Below are 17,972 nucleotides of genomic sequence, written 5' to 3' on the forward strand. Positions count from 1 at the left end.
TTCCATTTAACATGGTATCTTTCCTTTCACCAGAGTATCAGGCTACATTTGTTCCCCTTTATGGCCCTAATTCTGTCTCATGGGGTAGCATTGACTTTAATGGAACTACTCCTAACTCTCTCTAGAGAGAAAGAGTAGAATCAGGACCTTTACAAAACCCTAGAGAGTAGACTGCTAAAAGGGGAGAGTAATCTGAGCTTTTAAATTGCTAATTTACTGTGTTGAAATGGTTTAGTAACAGTGAGTTGCAGTGAAGTCTATTGTCACCTATTTATTATGTTTTAGCCATTTTTCTGCCTAAAGCATATGTTTACTGAGAATTTTGTTAGTAGGGAAGTATAAATCTACACCAATATATATAAAATAAGCAAGATAGTGTTTAAGTAAAAGATTCAGAAGAAATTGGTATCAAGAAATCATGTAAGTACCTCTCTTCTAAAAATAAACACAGGCTGCAAAAGGCTACATGAATACAGGCTAGGCAAAACGTTGAACGGTACTTGTTTGAATCTGCCTGACTGACATATCAAATCCAGGTGAAGTGAGGGAGAAGAGAGGTATTTATCCATAGGAAGTTGAGAGGTGAGATTTCCTGAGGGATTTTTAACAGGTTAAAATTCCCTGAAAAAAAAAAAACTATCTTTCCTTTCCTTTTACAGCACATCATCATTATTATTTTATTTTGTTTTACTGAATCACTCTCACAAGAGTTTAGCTAATAGAAGCAAAGGAAAAAATATGGTCGTTAAAGGCTGAATCCTTTGATGTCTGCTCTCACAATTTCCTTACCGCTGAAGGATATCATAAAACTACACATCATTATCCCAGCTGTCCCATCAAATATGATTTATATAGGAAACATATTTAACACACAATAGAGAGAAAGGAAGATGGTAAGACTAAACTGTTTGCATAGTAGGTATTAACGATAGCAGATATTAAAAATGTCTTTTAATCACTAAGCACAGAACCAATGGCCAACTTTTTCTTATTTATCCAGAGATCTAAAACGTTCAAAACTAAATAAAAAGTAAAATACATTTATTGACAAAACTGATTATCTGCTATAAATCTTTTAATTGAAAGTAATAATTATTTTTGCCTAAAAGTACATTTTCTCCTTAACTCATTTCCTCTTTTCCTTACATGTTCTCACATAATGTTCTCAAATAATTTAGCCTCACTTGAACTAGATGTGCTGTTTGTCAGTGACTGTCAAATACTACTCTAATACTACTGTCCTTCCTGATGGCTTTTCACCCAGGAAAAGCAGATGATATTATAGTCAGGGCTCCACTGCTGGTTTAATATACCTCACAATCTGTCTCCGCTGTGAACCATTTTGGAAGGCTTTCAATACTGGATAGGTGCTTAGATTCATAAATTGGTAAAGTTTCCCCACAGATGTCCATTTTCTTGTTGGGTACAAAATACTTACAGCTTTAGGCTAAGGAGCATAACATTGCACTAAATGTTATTAATTGGCTTGTCTGCAGTGTAACAACATTCACCCAAGAAAGCCTTTGTGCATTCCAGCAACAACAGCTGTAAACTTGTAAATGTTAATATAAAATAGAATATTGATAAATCCTGTCTTCATTTTCCTTTTTCTTTTTTCCTTTCAAGAGTTCTTTCCGGCAGTGAAATGCTCACTGATGTCACCAACAGGAGAGACCAAAACGTACAAGATGCAGTCCAGAGGTTAGTCAGGTGACACAAAAGAGATATCCATCCTGGAAGGTACTGGATGACACCTTAGGGTAGTTCATGAGAAGGAATGATTTGAATAAATTTTTCCCTTACGATCACTTGGTCTTTTAAATATAGCTATTGAAATTCGAATGATTATAGGGCACACACTTTGATACTGCTTGTCTGCATTCCCATCTCCTCTGGGCATTGGTTTGTACACCAGCCTTCACCGCCTGTCATAGAAACTGAACTAAAAGTAAGTTAGTTCATACAGTTTGTCTGTATTCATCAAGAGCTATGCTGTAATTTCTTTACTTTAAGATAGAGGAAGGCCAATTAAAACTACAGAAGGCAGACAGTACTCAGTTGTTCCAGGTAATGAGATCTGCCTAACACTTGCCATCTGCACTGTGATTCTAGTACTCACTATCAAATTACATTTCATATAATAAAATTAAGGCAAAATTGAATCAAACTTCTTGTGTCTTTATCTCTATAGCAATTATTCAAATTATCCTATTCACGTGACGTCTAAAAAGGAAAACATGTCAGTGCTAAGGATAGAGAGACCCAATAAAAAGGGAGAGGGAAATCTGGTAACCAAGTAATAATGCCATGAACTTCCACATATGAGAAGGCTCAGTAACATCTGTGTTATACTAGCACACAGCAGCTGAGAAAGAAGTAGAGGTCTTATTCTCCGAATTTAACAAAACAATTATAGAACTGGAAATATTTTCTAGCAGATTAATGAATGACACTGTAAAATCTCTAACTCTCATCAGTGAAAAACAGTGCTGATACTCAGGAGCTCTGAGAGCCAGGAGAAATGAAACTGCTGACCAGATAGTTAAAAGAGAAGTACAAAGGGTATAACGGAAGATTGTGTTTTTATATCTAATGTTCAGTCTGAAAAGGTTTCAGATATCACAGACAAGCACCCTGCCTAGCATACCTGTGTATGACAGCTTGTAAAAGGTCAATCGATAATGTATTACTTACGGAACATTTCAAGCTTCAGGAATTGTATTCAAACCATTGATAATAAACAATGAAAGAGCTTCAGTTACATGGTAGAATTGGAAGCATATGCTCCAGTGATCTATGTGAGGCCAGCGCAGAGCCATTACAGGCAGAAAATGCATATGGCAAAGTTTATACCTCATCTACATGAAGTATAGACATCCTGGATAGTCAGAAACCAAGTCTCAGTATATGTGAAAAAAATCAAACATGAGCTCATAGGATCATACAATTCGGGTGGGAAGGGACCTCTGGGGTCTGTAGTCCAACCTCCTGCTCAACGCAGGGTCAGGTACGAGGTATGAGACCAGGTTGTTTAGGGCTTGATCCGGCCTGGCCTTGAAAACCTCCAAGGACAGGGACTACACGACCTCTCCTGCCAGCCACCACATCTATGTGAGATTAGCAGAGAAACGACTCTAATACCACCGAATTGCATTAGATTTTGTTGTAAACTGAGGATGCAGTTGGCATTCTCTAGCCCCAAAGGATGCATGCACCTAGACCTGGACCTTTGACCCTGTCTAAAACTGTCTTGATGTTCACTTCGGAGTGAATCATTGAGTTTCCAGGTGTAAGTGCAAGGAAATCACAATCATATGAGCTGATCACAATTTCTCCCTCAGAAACATTTTCTGATTTCAAGTATCTTCTTTCCAAGTTGTCAGAGTTCCCCAGGAAAATTTCAGTTTTTATTAAGAAAAATTCAGAATGCCACTAGGAAATATTTCCTTTCAATCTGAAAAGTGAACTTTATGTTCTTGTTTTTTCGTGATAATTTGGGACTGAAGAAAAAAAGTAACTAATGTTTTCAGCAGTAGGGTTTTGCTTCGACCATGGATCCAGCAGGCTCTGAAAGTCCTGGAAGTTTGGATAGGCCATTATCAGAATTGCATATGTCATTGTCCTAACTTTACACAAAAACATGGTGGCTTTTTATATGGTAGACCAGCTTTCCTTCTAGCTATTGACCCAGCATATAAGAGGGAAATGAATAAATTAGTATTTATCTAGCTCAAATGGCATAAAACTTAACTCATATATGTTTGCCTTTCTTTTTTTTTTCAAATCAGTTACTGTAAAACAAGGCATTCATAAGCACCTATGAACAGCCTGATTATCAAACTAAAGCATAGTTTCTGAGTGACTGCTTTGGATGCTGGATTATGTACCACAGACCTTTTATTTCAAAAAGCATACCAGAATAGTTTGGGTTTTATATTTTAAAAATAAGTAGTATATAAATACTAAGAATTATCCACATCATTAACAGAATGAATGTCAAAAGAGCTCCAATACACACCTCTCTTAAATAGCCTTACAATGAATAATAAATATAGAAGATGCAAAATAAATAAGTAAGTGAACATTAGCCTGTGAGGAAATCTTGCTATTTCTGAAAATATTTTAGGGAATAGCAGTGTTTTCATTACTCTTTACAAGCAGTACACTTGCCTTTCATCTGAGATTATTATTCATACTGCCAAGCAACTTGTACTGGATGGTAGACAAGTGCCGGAAAAACTAGGAGGAGGAGATTGACAACATATATCTCACTTGTTTTGTAATAAAATAGACAGAATGGCAGAGATAGGAAATCCAGGAGAGAGTATTTAAATAAATTCCATCTCACGCAGCAAAAGAGCCTTTCTCAAAACAACACGTGTCATTTGAGTATCTCTTTCTGTCATCATAGACTATGAGCAAAATTCTCACTTGCCAAGTACCTGCAGTTCATATTGGCTTCAGAGGATTACTGAGTATAGTCCTTAGCACTCATGAAAAATCTAGCCGTTCGTTTGCAGCTGCATTAATATAATTCTAGAGATGCTAGCTTCAGACAGGCACCTGGGTTTGAAAATGTGGCCTGTATTACACATATTTTATCTGCAGAGACAGCATATCAGCTCATGCAGTACCTTTGTGATGGAAAATACTGTTTCAGGATATAGGTGTCTCTTCAAATGAATTAGACAAACAGCAATTTTTGTAAGATAATTGGCCAGGATCTCATGCTATGATATTATGAAAGAAAAGTGGAAATATTGAGAAAGAAATATGTGACCGGCATATTGCAGATTATTGTTGACAGCAACATGAACAACAGCACGGATAAGTACAGTGTCAGAAATAATTATTTGATATGATTCTGGACTCTGTACAATTATAGAGAAATAATATTGCTGTAGGAATAATACTGAAAAATTAAATGTGGAAAAATACAATTGTAGAGAGAAAATATACATGCCAGGTGGAGAAGACTTCGCCTACAGAACTGAGTGTTAGAATATGCTAATAATAAAATTGTTAATGACTAATTGAGTGCAGTGTAGAAACTGCAGCTACCTTATTTAGATCAAGTGACTGTGTAAAATATGTTAACAGAATGCAGAAAAAGCAAAGAAGGTATAGAACACTAAAAATGAAATAGTATACTCTGTGCTTGTCTGGGCTTTCTGATTAACATAAGAACACAATGTACCACTACTCAGATATTTAGCAAAAAAAAAAAAAAAACCTTCATCGCTTTCATCGCACCGGTGTGGAACCAGTGGCACTAAAGACTCATACTGTTCTGTTTTTCTTCTGAGTGAAACAGGGATTTATTTGCTATGCTGAGTTCTGGGATACCATCTCTAAAATACCTGGTCTGCAATTGTCAAGTTCACTGCTTTCTGATAGAGGTCTAAGAGGTCTTTGGGGATATATAACAATCTTTCTACAATAGTAGAAGCCACATTCTCAAGAAACATTTAAGCAGGGTGTACTACACATTTGAAACTATAGTTAGACTTGGTGGAAGTCAATTTTTATTTTTCACTGAAACTGTTTGAATTTATAGCTATATTTGGCTACCAAAGTTTAGCACAAGTTATAATTTCTGTCTCTTCTTTTGTACCCTTTGACTCTGGATTATAGAACTGTCTCTCTGCCTCTCTTCTTCACAGTATATAGTTAATTTCTGGTCCATTTACGTGTCTCTCTGCCTGTTCTACCTCTCTCTCTGTCTCTGAGCCTGAAATACACAAGTAACTATAAGCAGTAGATAAGAGTCAGGTAGGAAAGAAAGAAATCTGAACTGATGGGAAATAGGGATAAGGGGTTCTAGGTAGAAGGCAAAGGAAATGTATCCAAAATTATAATAGGTCAGCAGAGCAAAATCCGTATATATCTATTAGAATAAAAATCTACTAAGATTGTACTGCCGGGATAGCGGTGTCTGAATGGGACCCATTTTTGTGTTTCAAAGCTACATTTTATTGATCTTAAAAGGGGCCTATGTTAGAAGGAAACGTATATTTGATTACTGACTGAGATCATATCAAACCTGATACTGTCCAAAGGAGACAGATGACCTTACCACTTGATTAATCTCAAGAAAACTCTCTAATGTGAACAAGGCTCCTTCAGAGCAGCTGCTGTCCTCTTCTCCCTCACATCTGTTCAGCAGTGCCTCACTGGCTGCTCACTGTGCAGCAGAAGAAAGGAAAAGGGGAGCTCTGATGACCTTCCTGTTTGCTATGCTAGCAGCATAGGGAAACTGCAGCAGCTCAGGAATTCAGCTGCTACGGCCAAATCCTAGGAAAATGGCTGAAGAATAGAAATAGGTTTCTTGATCCTTTGACCTTTCCAAAGTTAACCCCATCAATAGCACGGTACTATGTTTATAGAGCTGGTCAAGAAAAGTGATTTTATTCTGTGAAAGATTTTGATACTGCAGATTTTTACTTTATATTGCTCTGAAAAGCGGCAGTTTGAAATTCTCTGTGAAAGAAAATTGTACCTGCACAAAATGTGCTCGGGCTACACACCCTGAAGATGCTAGCCTGAGCTAGCTGACACAATGGTTTTCTTCAGGGACATAAACCCTGGAAGCCTTGCTGCAGTTAACCAGGAGGAGTTTCAGCAAAACCAGAGACCTTGCAATTTCAGTATATTCTTCACCACTGCTATACCTTGCACTGGCATTAGGATGGGAGCCAGGAATCACCACAAGCCTTTTATTCCAAATACAAGGTGCACTTTCTGATTGTCACTAATAAACGTACATGCAGAATGAGCAGACATAGAAAAAAAAAAATCCAAACTACACAGTTTATTCAAGGGAGAAGCTAAGAAATGGCATGAATGTCACCTGACAGATGGCAGTCCTGTGACTAAATGTTCAAACACGCTGTGGAGAAGGCAGTATGGGAAGGTGGGTACAGAGAAGTCATTTTAGAAATATGTGGACCATTTGACTTGGTCAAATTAATAACTTACAGCCAATAATTTACTTTTGTCATGTTATAGCAGTGAATGCACATAGATCAAAATTGCAGTCCCTTTTTCTAGTTCATTCCGTATTTGTTAGGCATACATTTCCAAAGAGACTAAACTTAAGATATGTGATCTAGTTGTGATGGTAAAATAAACTATATAAAATTATTTTTCTTACATGAACTATTATTCTAAAATATCATCCTTGAATTTCCATCATGATGGAAGACAGATTAAAGAGAATGCACATGTTTACCTTCAATTATATTTCCCTTGGTACAGAATAATTACTCACAAATATATGGAGCAGGGTTTTTGCATGCTATTAAAATTCCTTATATTGGATAAGGAAAAGAATAGAAAAGAAATTAATTAAAGGGTAGTTTATGACTTGCCTCATTATTATCAGTATTCTTTCTGGAATGACGGCTGCCAAAATGACAGATATTGCACTGTAATCTAGCTAGAAAATCTTTGAGAGGCACTACCCACACGATGGGGTCATTTCTGTCACTCTTAATTGGCCCGAGGGGGTCAGCAAGGCATAATCTGAGGCACCTATTATTGGCCAAGAACCTAGAGAAACAAGATGAGCATCTAAATAATGTAAACCCCCAAAACTAGAGACCATACCAAAACTGTGGCTTACTATGAGGGAATAAAACCCTGTGGTGAGATACATAGATATTGAAAGAGTCTCACAGAGGAAGAAGTGGAAGCCACATTGCTTGAATAATTTAAATCCTAAATGAATAATACAGACGCAAATATACTGAAGGGAACAATCCACTGTCAGGGTATAGAGTAGATGGATATATTGATGCTTTTTCTCAATCCGTTTTCATGACCTGTACATATTACCTGCACACCAATCCTAAGTCATGAGCTTTTTAATCCCTAGGCATTCTAAAATAGAAAGTAATAAGAGCAATGCATACTGTAGAATAATAAACTTTACTTTTTGTGAATCCTTCCAGGAAAAGTAAATTGCCCAGTATCTTACTTTCTTGCCTTGCAATGTCACCTTTATCAGCCTAGAAGACTGAGCTCACAAAGGTTCTGCAATTTTTTTTTCATTTATAATTCATATTTTTGTCGTCAAATTATAGTATCTTGGAGAGAATTACATATAAAATATAGTATACATTTAACAACATTGAAAATAAGTGTAAAATAACTTTTTTGTGGCTACTGAGGGATTCCACTAGCTATAAAATTAACTAGAAATTTGTAAGCACTTTTTAGAGCATAATTTGGTATGGACACTTCTTTTGTTTCTTTGCGATGCTAAAAATTTGATATCCTTTCTCCCGTTAAGATAGCTGAAGTCATGAATACTAACAAGACCCATATGCAAACACAATGAAGAAGTAAACCTTAAGGCCAAATGCAGTACTAAATTACATCTGTGCAATCTCACTGACATCAGTGATCTTGCCAGAAAGAGGAGGTTTTTTTCAGAGAGCAGCAAAAGTGAATCACAAAATGACCATAATCAGACCTAATTCAAGGTGAATTTTGTAATAACAACAGTAAAGTGTTCCCATTTTGCTACATAGGCCATTGTGTAGACTCTCTGACTGCAGCAGTAGGACTGGATGGCTAAGGAGGCTGGGAAGCAGATTGCCAGGACTCAGGGAATTTCTACTCAAATAGAGAGAAACCAAAAGAGGTTCTGGGAGGAAGGAGGGGCTGAACAGAAAGCCTCAAAGGGGCTCAAAAGGGGAGTAAAAAAGTCAAGAGTCAGTAGAGCTCATGGGAAAATTGGGGTGAGGGGCAGGCGCTGGGAAGCTCAGGGGAACTGTGACCATCTGCCTTTCTCCCCTCTCTGGAAATCTTCTCTACCTTCCATTATGGGTCATCCTCAACCAGACCTCAATGTCCCCTCACCACAGCACTGCCACCTCATCCCTTCGCCGTAGAAAAGATAAGCCTCTCTTTACCCTCCCTGCTCTGCTTCCTCCCTGCTCTTTTTCTTTCCTGCCCTTCTTCCTTCCCCTGCCCCATCTATTGCTGAAAGACCTGGTGAGTCCTGGAGAAAAGGGGAGGGATGAGAATAAGGCCTGAGGGATTAAGGAAGGCCTGTTGAGAGGAAAGACTTACTTTCCTCTCCCCGGGGTATTGGGAGCAGTGACAGTTACTGTTAGGACCCAGCTCTGGCAGCTGCCATCACATGCACCCGATGTCTTTCTCAGTAGCATCAGTGGATGCTCATGCTGTTTGACTGCTCATGATTTCTATCTTCTCCAACAGAGAAGCCTAAAGCCCAGCCAATCATAACGTAATTTATGTTCATCCTTACTGTGAAGGATTAAGATAAAATCTAGAGCTGTAACTTGAAACTTCAGAAAGAAGACATTAGATAGAAAAAAGACAAAGAAAAAAGAGAAAAAAACTTGAAGGTGTTGATTAATAGACATAAATCTGTCAAGGAATCACAAAGCACGTACTGGCACAAAATGGAACTCAAAACAAAGTTTCAGTATTTCACTTGAGGGCCCAGAAGATACTCCTGACCTTATTTAAAACTGGAGGCATAGATGGATGAATAAATGACAGGGTACATGTGGTACACAGGGTAAAAGCAACATAGATATGCTTTGTCAGGTGGAACAAACAAACAAATGCAAAAAAAAAAAAAGAAAAAAAGATATCCCAAACCCAGAAATATCAGGACTTAACACTATACTGCTCTCGTACATGAAGTGTTCATTTGAAAAAAATTGCATTAGTAAGCTCCAGGCTACAAGAGGCCAAGCTGTAGAACCAGGACAATCATGAAATGGAAAACATAGGACTTTGAAAAGAAACAACAAACAATTAGAGATCATTTAAGCTGGAAAAGGATAGATATTTCTCTAAAGGAGCCACTTGGAGGATCAAAGAGTGAAAGGCATAATGAAGGATGGTAATGTCATTGGTGTAAATCTAACTGACCTTTTTATATTTTTCACCAAAAATATAATAGGAAATATTATTGGAGCTATTTCCCAAGAGTTATCTTTTTTTAAAGACAACAGGTTTAATTGCTAAATGATAAATATTGATAAATAACACATCTCCAGGCATATATTCCTCTAAACTGACTTAATGATACTTCCCTGAGAAGGAAGTAGTTAAAAAGTCGATGAAAACGCTGAAATCGCTGTTTAAAAACAGCTGCTATTCTTGAGGCTAGGAAATGCCATATATAATTTAACTGTAGAGCAATGCGTATTCACTCGGGAGCGACTGTGGGGCCGTAGCTGAGGGTGGTGCCATGAGGGGCAGTGCCACAAGGGGGCAGAGGATCAGGGAGTCAGTCACATCACATGGATTTTGGCACAGGAGAGACCCTCGCTTGATATTTTGATCTCCGACAGAGTTAGCAGCACAACTTTATTTAAAAAATATGTGTCTCCATGGCATTCTCCTGTTATCTTCTTTCACCACACTAGAAAGGCACGTTTATTGTGAATTTAAACTTCGTCCCTCACACACACATTTTCTCATTCAAATGCAAATTCTTTCAAAGGATCACGTTACTTTCTTGGTGTTCATGGTAAAGTGTCCATTTTTAACATATTGTCCTCTCCCATGTCTCTCACTATTAACTTGCTACAGACAATTATAAAGCATTATGCAGAGATAGTATTAAGCACTCTAGGAGCAACAGAGTATCTACGAGACTTCAAGGGTGTAAATCACTATGATGAAAGATTTTCTGATGCCACCTATTGCTCATGTAGTTATCGCATCCCACCATTCTTGTGAGTTCATTCCCTGCCAAAAACCACATCTCAAATCTTGCCTACTTTGAGCAGCAGTTATTTTGTCCCAGCTTATCTTGATCAGGTTCTAACTCAGCCAAGCAAGAAAGAATTTAAACTCTGCTTAATATATATTCACGTAATACTTCCACATCAAATACCTAGTTACCATCAGGAGGGTACAACAGGGTTCATGAACATACCCTGCTCCTCAATGTTTCTATTAAATATTTGGAGATAGAACTGAAAAGGACTAATTGAGTCATGGCGTGCTGGCCCCTGCTCTTTCCGGTAAGCCTGTAGTCCCTCTCAAATTTAAAGTGAAAATGTGTAGCTTCACTGAGATTTGAACTCTCAGAAATATTATCTTTTTTTTTAAACCAGCGCCTAAGCACATGCAGCACTGGACTCTGGGCTCCAGTGACCTGTAGGGTTCTTCAGTTTTAGTTTACTAATGGCTACTGGTTTGAATACTAGAAACAAACTGATCATTCAGTACAGGTCACAGTTTTAATGTGATCATTTTCTGTTGCTGTTATATAAACACCGAAGTACCATTTCTTTATGTAAAAGTCAGAATAAGATCACTTCTGGCAATTAAGACTTGACTAGATTTTAGGTATTATGCAAAGTAGTAAAGTAAGTATGCTTCTCTCACTTTACGTCAGGTTCTGCAGCTGTCTGTGTGAACTTCAATATCTGTTCAAGGCAATATGTGGGTCTTCTTGGTCAAGATAAACAGCAGAAAGAGAAAAAGTCAATCAGCAGTCCAATCCACTATACAAACTAAATTAAAGTGAGTAAAGATACAGTAAGAATTTAATTCTCTAGTGTTGGCCAGAGAATCACAAGAGTGTTTACTTCTCCAGACAGAATGATTAAAAAGAGTACATGGCTGTTATTCCCTTGATTCAGAAATCTGAGTATACAGATTAAAACATTTGCTTCTATAAGCAAGCACCATTCACTTCCTAAGATTGATTACGTACCTGATTACATATCACTTAATGTAGCTGAAGCTTTGTAATTAGTATACAGCCAATTAGTGTGCAGCCTTCTAAATATAATTTATGCATATATAAATGATATTTTCAGACATTATTTACACTTGTGTAAATCTGGAATGATTCCACTGAGATTAAATTAAATTAGTCCAGAATTGTACCTACGTACTCAACAGACTGTGTCACTCCACTGACAAATACAGAAGGTGACACATGGTAACGGAGAAACAAAGGCCACACCTGAGAAAAGCCCACGGGAATAAGGAAACACCTGTTTGCCTTTCGGGAGAACAGGTGGGAGGTGGTGGTTGCCGGCTCAATATCCTGCGCTTGTTATTACAAAGAACGGTGAGCAGGTGTCCCTCTTTTTTTCCCTGTGACTTTATTAAGAAGCCGCTGCTGCTTTGTGCTACCCTGGAGATGCCCTTCCAGCGTCACACGGCTGGCTTCAGCTGCCTCCTCGTAGCACCTAGCAGAGGTTCCCCCGGTGCTTGCCGTGCCTGTGTTGAACGCGCACCCTTCTGCCTCCTTGTTAGCGCAGGAAGCCTTAATGACAGCCTGAAAACAATAGTCACTTCCCCCGGGAGCTTCCCGAGTTATTACTGTTGGGTGGGAAAAACTGAGAGGAGCGGGAGTTGGGGGTGGCGGGGGGGGGAAGAGGCGGCGGCGCCTCCGTGCGCGCCGGCGGGGCGACTTCAGCACCACGGGCAGCTCCGCGCGGGCGGCGCGGCCCCGGCCCCGGCCCCGGCCCCGCGCAGCGCCGCGCAGCGCAGCGCGGAGCCCGGCCCCGGGGCCCCAGCTGCCGCGGCGAGGCGCCCTCCGCGCCCGCCGCCCGCGGGGCGCCCGGCCCCCGCCGCAGCTGCCCTCCCGCAGCCCGCGGGCACCCGGCGCGCCCTCGGCGCGGCTGCCAGCCGCCCGCTCCGCCCCTCCGCCGCGGAGCCGAGGCTCGCACCCTCGCTCTCCGCAGCCGGCGGAGCGGGCCGCGCAGCCCCCGCGGGGCGGGGGCGGGATCCCCCTTCCTCCTAGAAGCCGCCACCGCGCCGGGGAGGGGTGCCTGGGGCGGGGGGGAAGTCCCCTTGGGGGCCACGCCGCCGGAGGGGGAGGCGAGCCTCGTCCTCCCTGCGGACGGGGAGGGCTGCCGAGGCCCCCCGCCCCCCGCCCCTTCCTCCTCCCACCCCGCCTCAGCACCGGCCCCGCTTCCCCCCGGCTCTCGGCGAGGGCCGCGCTGGGCGCCGTGGGAGGCCCGGCGGTCCCGGGACCGCGGCCCGAGAGAGGCGGGAGGGAGAAGCTGGGGCGGCCGGAGGCGGCGGGGCCGAGCCGAGCCGAGCCGAGCCGAGCCGAGGCCCCGGCCGGAGCGGGCTCCCCCCGCCGCCAGCCCCCTCGGTCCTCGCTCCCCCTTGCAGCTGCGGCGGTGGGGGATGTGGCATGTCGCGGCGGTGCCGGGGTGTAGCTCATTCCTGATGCCGCTGTTTGTCGCTGAGTTTTGAAGAGATTTATTGGCTGGCTCTTGCTAAGCCACGCTTGAGTAATCCGAGCTGCTGCGCGCCGTGGTGAAGCCCGGAGGGGGGAACGTCACTCCCTCCGGCAGCGGAGCAACATGAGTCTTCCAGCCCTCTAACCATCACTACAGCGTCGGAAACTGCCGGGTCACAGCCTTTTGCTTTGGAAAATTGGCGATGTTTGGTGCTCGAGATCGGTTACCCTTGTAATCTCTCCTCCCCCCCTCCTCGCTGCTTACCCCACCCCTACCCACCCCAGACAATAGCGTCCGAGGTCCTCCTGGAAAAAAAAATAGAAAAGAAAGCAAGAAAGAAAGAAAAAGAAAGAAACTGGAGGATGGATCTGACTCCAGTAGGAAAAGCGTGTGTCTAGAAGTGGTGCTAATGGGAAGAGATTTCCGAGCTCCAGAGGACGATGGTTTGTCACAAAGGGTAGCTGGCTCGGTGCTTTGGGCTGGAGCCGTGTAGGAGATCCTTGGAGAAGTCGTTGTGCACAGACAGCCGAAGATCTGTACAAACATGCCTGTTCGCAGAGGTCATGTGGCACCACAAAATACATTTTTGGGTACAATCATACGAAAATTTGAAGGGCAAAGTAAGTTCTCTCTTTCTATCTATTTTACTACCGTAGTTTGATTCTGCTTGTGACTAAATGGACAGCAACTCCGGACTATTTTAAGTTTGTAGCTTGGAAGGAAAACCCCAGAGGTGAGGAGGTGATCCCTGGCAGGAGTGACAGTGTTTGTGATCTAGAATACAGTTTATGGACTTGGATTATTGTTATTTTTTTCCTATTTCAAGAGATAGTTTTAAATCTTTGACTGTATCCATATTGTACAGCTACAGAAGTTATATCTCTTACCTTCCTCTGAACCAGCGAGATGGCTCTGAAGCAGAGCACACAATGTTGCTGCCTATGCAACGTCTAAGAAAATTCGCTAGACTTGTTATTATTATCACTGTCTTTTTAAAATAAAGCAGAACAGGCGGACTTTGATTTAGAAGAGACAGATAATATGCAGCGTTATTAAAGGGAAAGTACACTCTTACCTCGTTGTCATGATTGCATTTTAAAATAGCTGTCAAATATTTTTGCTTTGTTTATGGAAGCCTAAAGTATCTATCAAATCTGTGCAAATGCATCCTCAGGGAGTGTCTATGAGATCTTTTCCAATGCAGCAGTTTACTACCTGTCAGAGAGGCTGAAGCTAAAGTATTTTTCTTGGCCAGAGCTCTGATTCACTGTTAACAATAAAAAGGAAAACCTGATGCTTAAAAATAATTTCATATAGAAACAGTAGTTCTGATATAGATACATTTATTTAAATACTTAGCACATTTTTAGTATCAGTCCACCGGAAACCCTCACAGTTTATACACTTGCTGTACCCTCTTAGAAATGCACATGCTACCAATTTAATATTTATGTTATTTCAGAATAAAATAAATACAGTATTTGTAGTCCTTATTTATCTAAACGCTAAGTCAGCGTTGCTACTTGAGTAAAGTTTTATGCATGAAAGTGTTTATATGTTGAAGAGAATAAAGCAATATCTAGTAAATTAACAAGTGATAGGGAAAATTCAGCATGACTGAAAGACAATAGAAATAGTGAGAATGAAATCTATATTTTTCTCTCCAAACATTTCATTATGTTCAAAGACAGAGTATCTTTAAAATTTTGAAGACTTGTACTGCTAACTGGGTATCACATAAAAAGTCTTTTATTAATGTGATAAGACTTATCGAAGTCAAGGGACCTACCACTGTGAATAAGGCAAGCAGAAATTGGTCTTGGAACTGGTATACTAACAATAAAAGCATTAAAGCTGCCCATTCATATTTATAATGGGAATACTGTGTTGTGATGTTAACAAATGAAGTAAAAGATGAAAGATAACTTTCGTATACCTTTCAGGTGAGGGTTTGGAAAAGGATATTTGACTAAGGCATGGAACTTCAGTGGAGTGTCAAAAGTGTTTCCAACACCACAATCTTTGATTTTGGTGCAATTTTATATTCATTTTTTACTAAGGAATATTCCATTTCATAAATGTAACATCTAAAACAATCACAAAGGAAAACAATTTAACATGTTTTCTTCTAAGAAGTTTTGTTAAAATACTGACTATAACCTTACTGTTATTCAGCTCAATTAAAAATCCCCACTGACTACACTGAGTTGGCTGGGCCTGATCCTAGCAAGCCCTTTACTTGAGTAGAAACTCCCCAAAACAAAGGACCTACTAACTTTTCAAAGGAGTTCTCCTGGAGTTACCATTCACTGGATGGAGCTCATTATCTGGGTTTCACTGAAGCTAAAAAAGATAGAACGTTGAAGTCAAAAGGAGTTTTGCAAAAAGACTTGCACAATTTGGTTTTATTTCCTTAAAAGACAAACAAGCTTCATCTTTAATGTAGTCTAAGTGTATTAAAATTTCTTTAAAAGCTAGGTATCAAATTAACTACATTAAATAACTGAAAATCTCTACATTCCAGGCATCCCAGGGAAAAAATTGGTTGTTCAGCATCCTTCTGTGCAATCGACATTTTATGAAATGCTGAAAGAGTACTAAAAAATGCATCACTTTCTTTTACTGCAGATAAAAAATTCATCATTGCTAATGCTAGAGTGCAGAACTGTGCTATCATCTATTGCAATGATGGGTTCTGTGAGATGACTGGATTCTCCAGGCCAGATGTCATGCAGCAACCTTGCACCTGTGATTTTCTTCATGGACCAGAGACCAAAAGACATCATATTGCTCAAATTGCCCAAGCACTGCTTGGGTCAGAGGAGAGGAAAGTAGAAGTCACCTATTATCACAAAGATGGTAAAGTTTCTTTTTATTTTCAAGATTTGTTGTGTGTTTAGTTGATCAGTTGACTGGTAGAAGAAGTGTGTGAGATGCGGCTGGCCAGACACTTAGCTGGAGTAGCGTTGAAACTCCCTTGAAGTCCAGGGAAGCTACACTGATGCACACTGATGGGGAATCTGCCTGAAAGTAGTAGGTGTATACAGTATGGTACTGTACACTGTAGTAGCTGACTGAAGTTAGCACCGTATTTGCAACCGTTGAACCAAAATTCTCCTATCAGTTCAGTAGGTATAAATCAGGTGTAAATCTACACCTGAAATTAAATGGGTGAAATTAAATGGGTTTACAGCAATGAAAAGATAACAGCGTAAAGTGGGCATCCCGTGGATGTGAATTTTTATGAGATCTTTTGTCCCACAGAAGGTAGAAGTAATAAATAAATTTCAGAGGACTCTGCTAGCCTCACATGAATGGAACAGTGACTTGATTTAAATGATAGATTTTCTGGAAAAAAAATTACAATAGATTTAAAAGTAGTAAAATGTGGCCCGATAAAGTAAATCATAATTTAAAAAGCATAATCTAAAAAGCGTTAAAAGAAAGAGACAAATCTTCTTCAGAGATGAGCTATTGTGAAGTTGGTGTAACTACATTTACATCATAGGAGTTGTTCTATAATTATGTAAAAATGCACAGTACAAATACTGTGATGGTTAAACTATGAAGAGCTCTACCTGCTCTTCAGTAAAGACTCAATGTAATCCATTAACACTATTACTATTATAAGGAAGAATGGGTAAATCTGCTCTGCTGATACTTTTTCCCTGTTGAGAGCATAAAATGAATAAATGTTTGTATTTGCAGATTTAGCAAATACGTAAGCATGACAACTAATTATGACACTTTCCAGTTACATGTAGGCTGTTTTCTTCTTTTCTGATTACCCAGTGTTATTTACAGGAACGTCTGTCTTTCAAGTAATGAATAAGTAGGGTGTACCTTATTCTATCACTTGCTGTGTATACGCTCATGGGAGAAGGAAAAGGAAATTCATATTCAAATGCTGTGCTTAAATTAGTTCTGGAGAAGTGCCAGTGTGTTGTTTGCATCAATTTTAGGATCACATGCAATGGATGCTCTCACATTTTAAAGTCATAGAGTTAAATCCTGTTCTTAGTTATTCTGTCGCTATCTCAGAGACACATAAGTAATTTTATTTTTAGCTTAGGCTGGTGTAATTCAGATAGAGCTCACACCAACCATTCTGCCCACACTGCCAATATTTAAGTATATGCATCTTAGAAAATATATTCTTATTAAAGTCTTTTATTATTAGATCTGGTTTGGTGGTCTGGATCAGATTTTGGTCAAGATCTGTTGTTGTAGTTGTGCCTTGGTCGTAGATTTCTCAGGGGACTTGGCGCTGTGTATCTTGTACACATCTAGCCTGTGTTTGTGTTAACTTGACACGTCGCAAAAGGAGAAAGTTGTTGCTAACTTTAACAGCCACCAGCCTGGAGCACTGTTTTCAGATCTGGTCATTCAAAAGTGCTTCAGTCTCCCAAGATATTAGGAGGTAGGGAAAGGTGCTTAACTAAAGCATTGCTTACCTGTCAGTTACTGGAAATATATGGATTTCAAAAATGCTGAATTCTGGCATCATGCCATACACCATAATCTGTTTGACACAATCAAAGCAAAACTGTTCATTAAAACTGTCATGTTTTTCATACATAATTTTGAATTTTGAAGCATATTACAAATGAGAGTTATAGATTATTCAGTGTAAACAATCCTGTCCGTAAGGGTTTTGAATAACTTCACTTCTGTGAATAATTTCTTTAGATTGAAAGATTATTATGTTAAAAGTACTAACATTACTATGTTATGAGAGCTCTAAAGGTTAAGGAATTTCAAAAGCTACAG

General features: G+C 39.9%; 1 protein-coding gene across 5 annotated transcripts in view; it reads left to right on the plus strand.

The window, feature by feature from the left end:
- Positions 1 to 13,150: 13,150 nt before the first annotated feature.
- Positions 13,151 to 17,972, plus strand: part of KCNH7 (potassium voltage-gated channel subfamily H member 7) — a 241,397-nt gene continuing 236,575 nt past the window's right edge. For all 5 annotated transcript variants that reach the window (XM_009676154.2, XM_009676155.2, XM_009676156.2 and 2 more), the window contains exons 1-2: positions 13,151 to 13,822; positions 15,831 to 16,061. In XM_009676154.2, the coding sequence (XP_009674449.1) occupies positions 13,747 to 13,822; positions 15,831 to 16,061 (307 nt within the window). In that variant the 5' untranslated portion in view covers positions 13,151 to 13,746. The remainder of the gene's footprint in view (positions 13,823 to 15,830; positions 16,062 to 17,972) is intronic.

Source organism: Struthio camelus, chromosome 6 (assembly GCF_040807025.1).
Source record: "Struthio camelus isolate bStrCam1 chromosome 6, bStrCam1.hap1, whole genome shotgun sequence".
Lineage (NCBI taxonomy): Eukaryota > Metazoa > Chordata > Aves > Struthioniformes > Struthionidae > Struthio > Struthio camelus.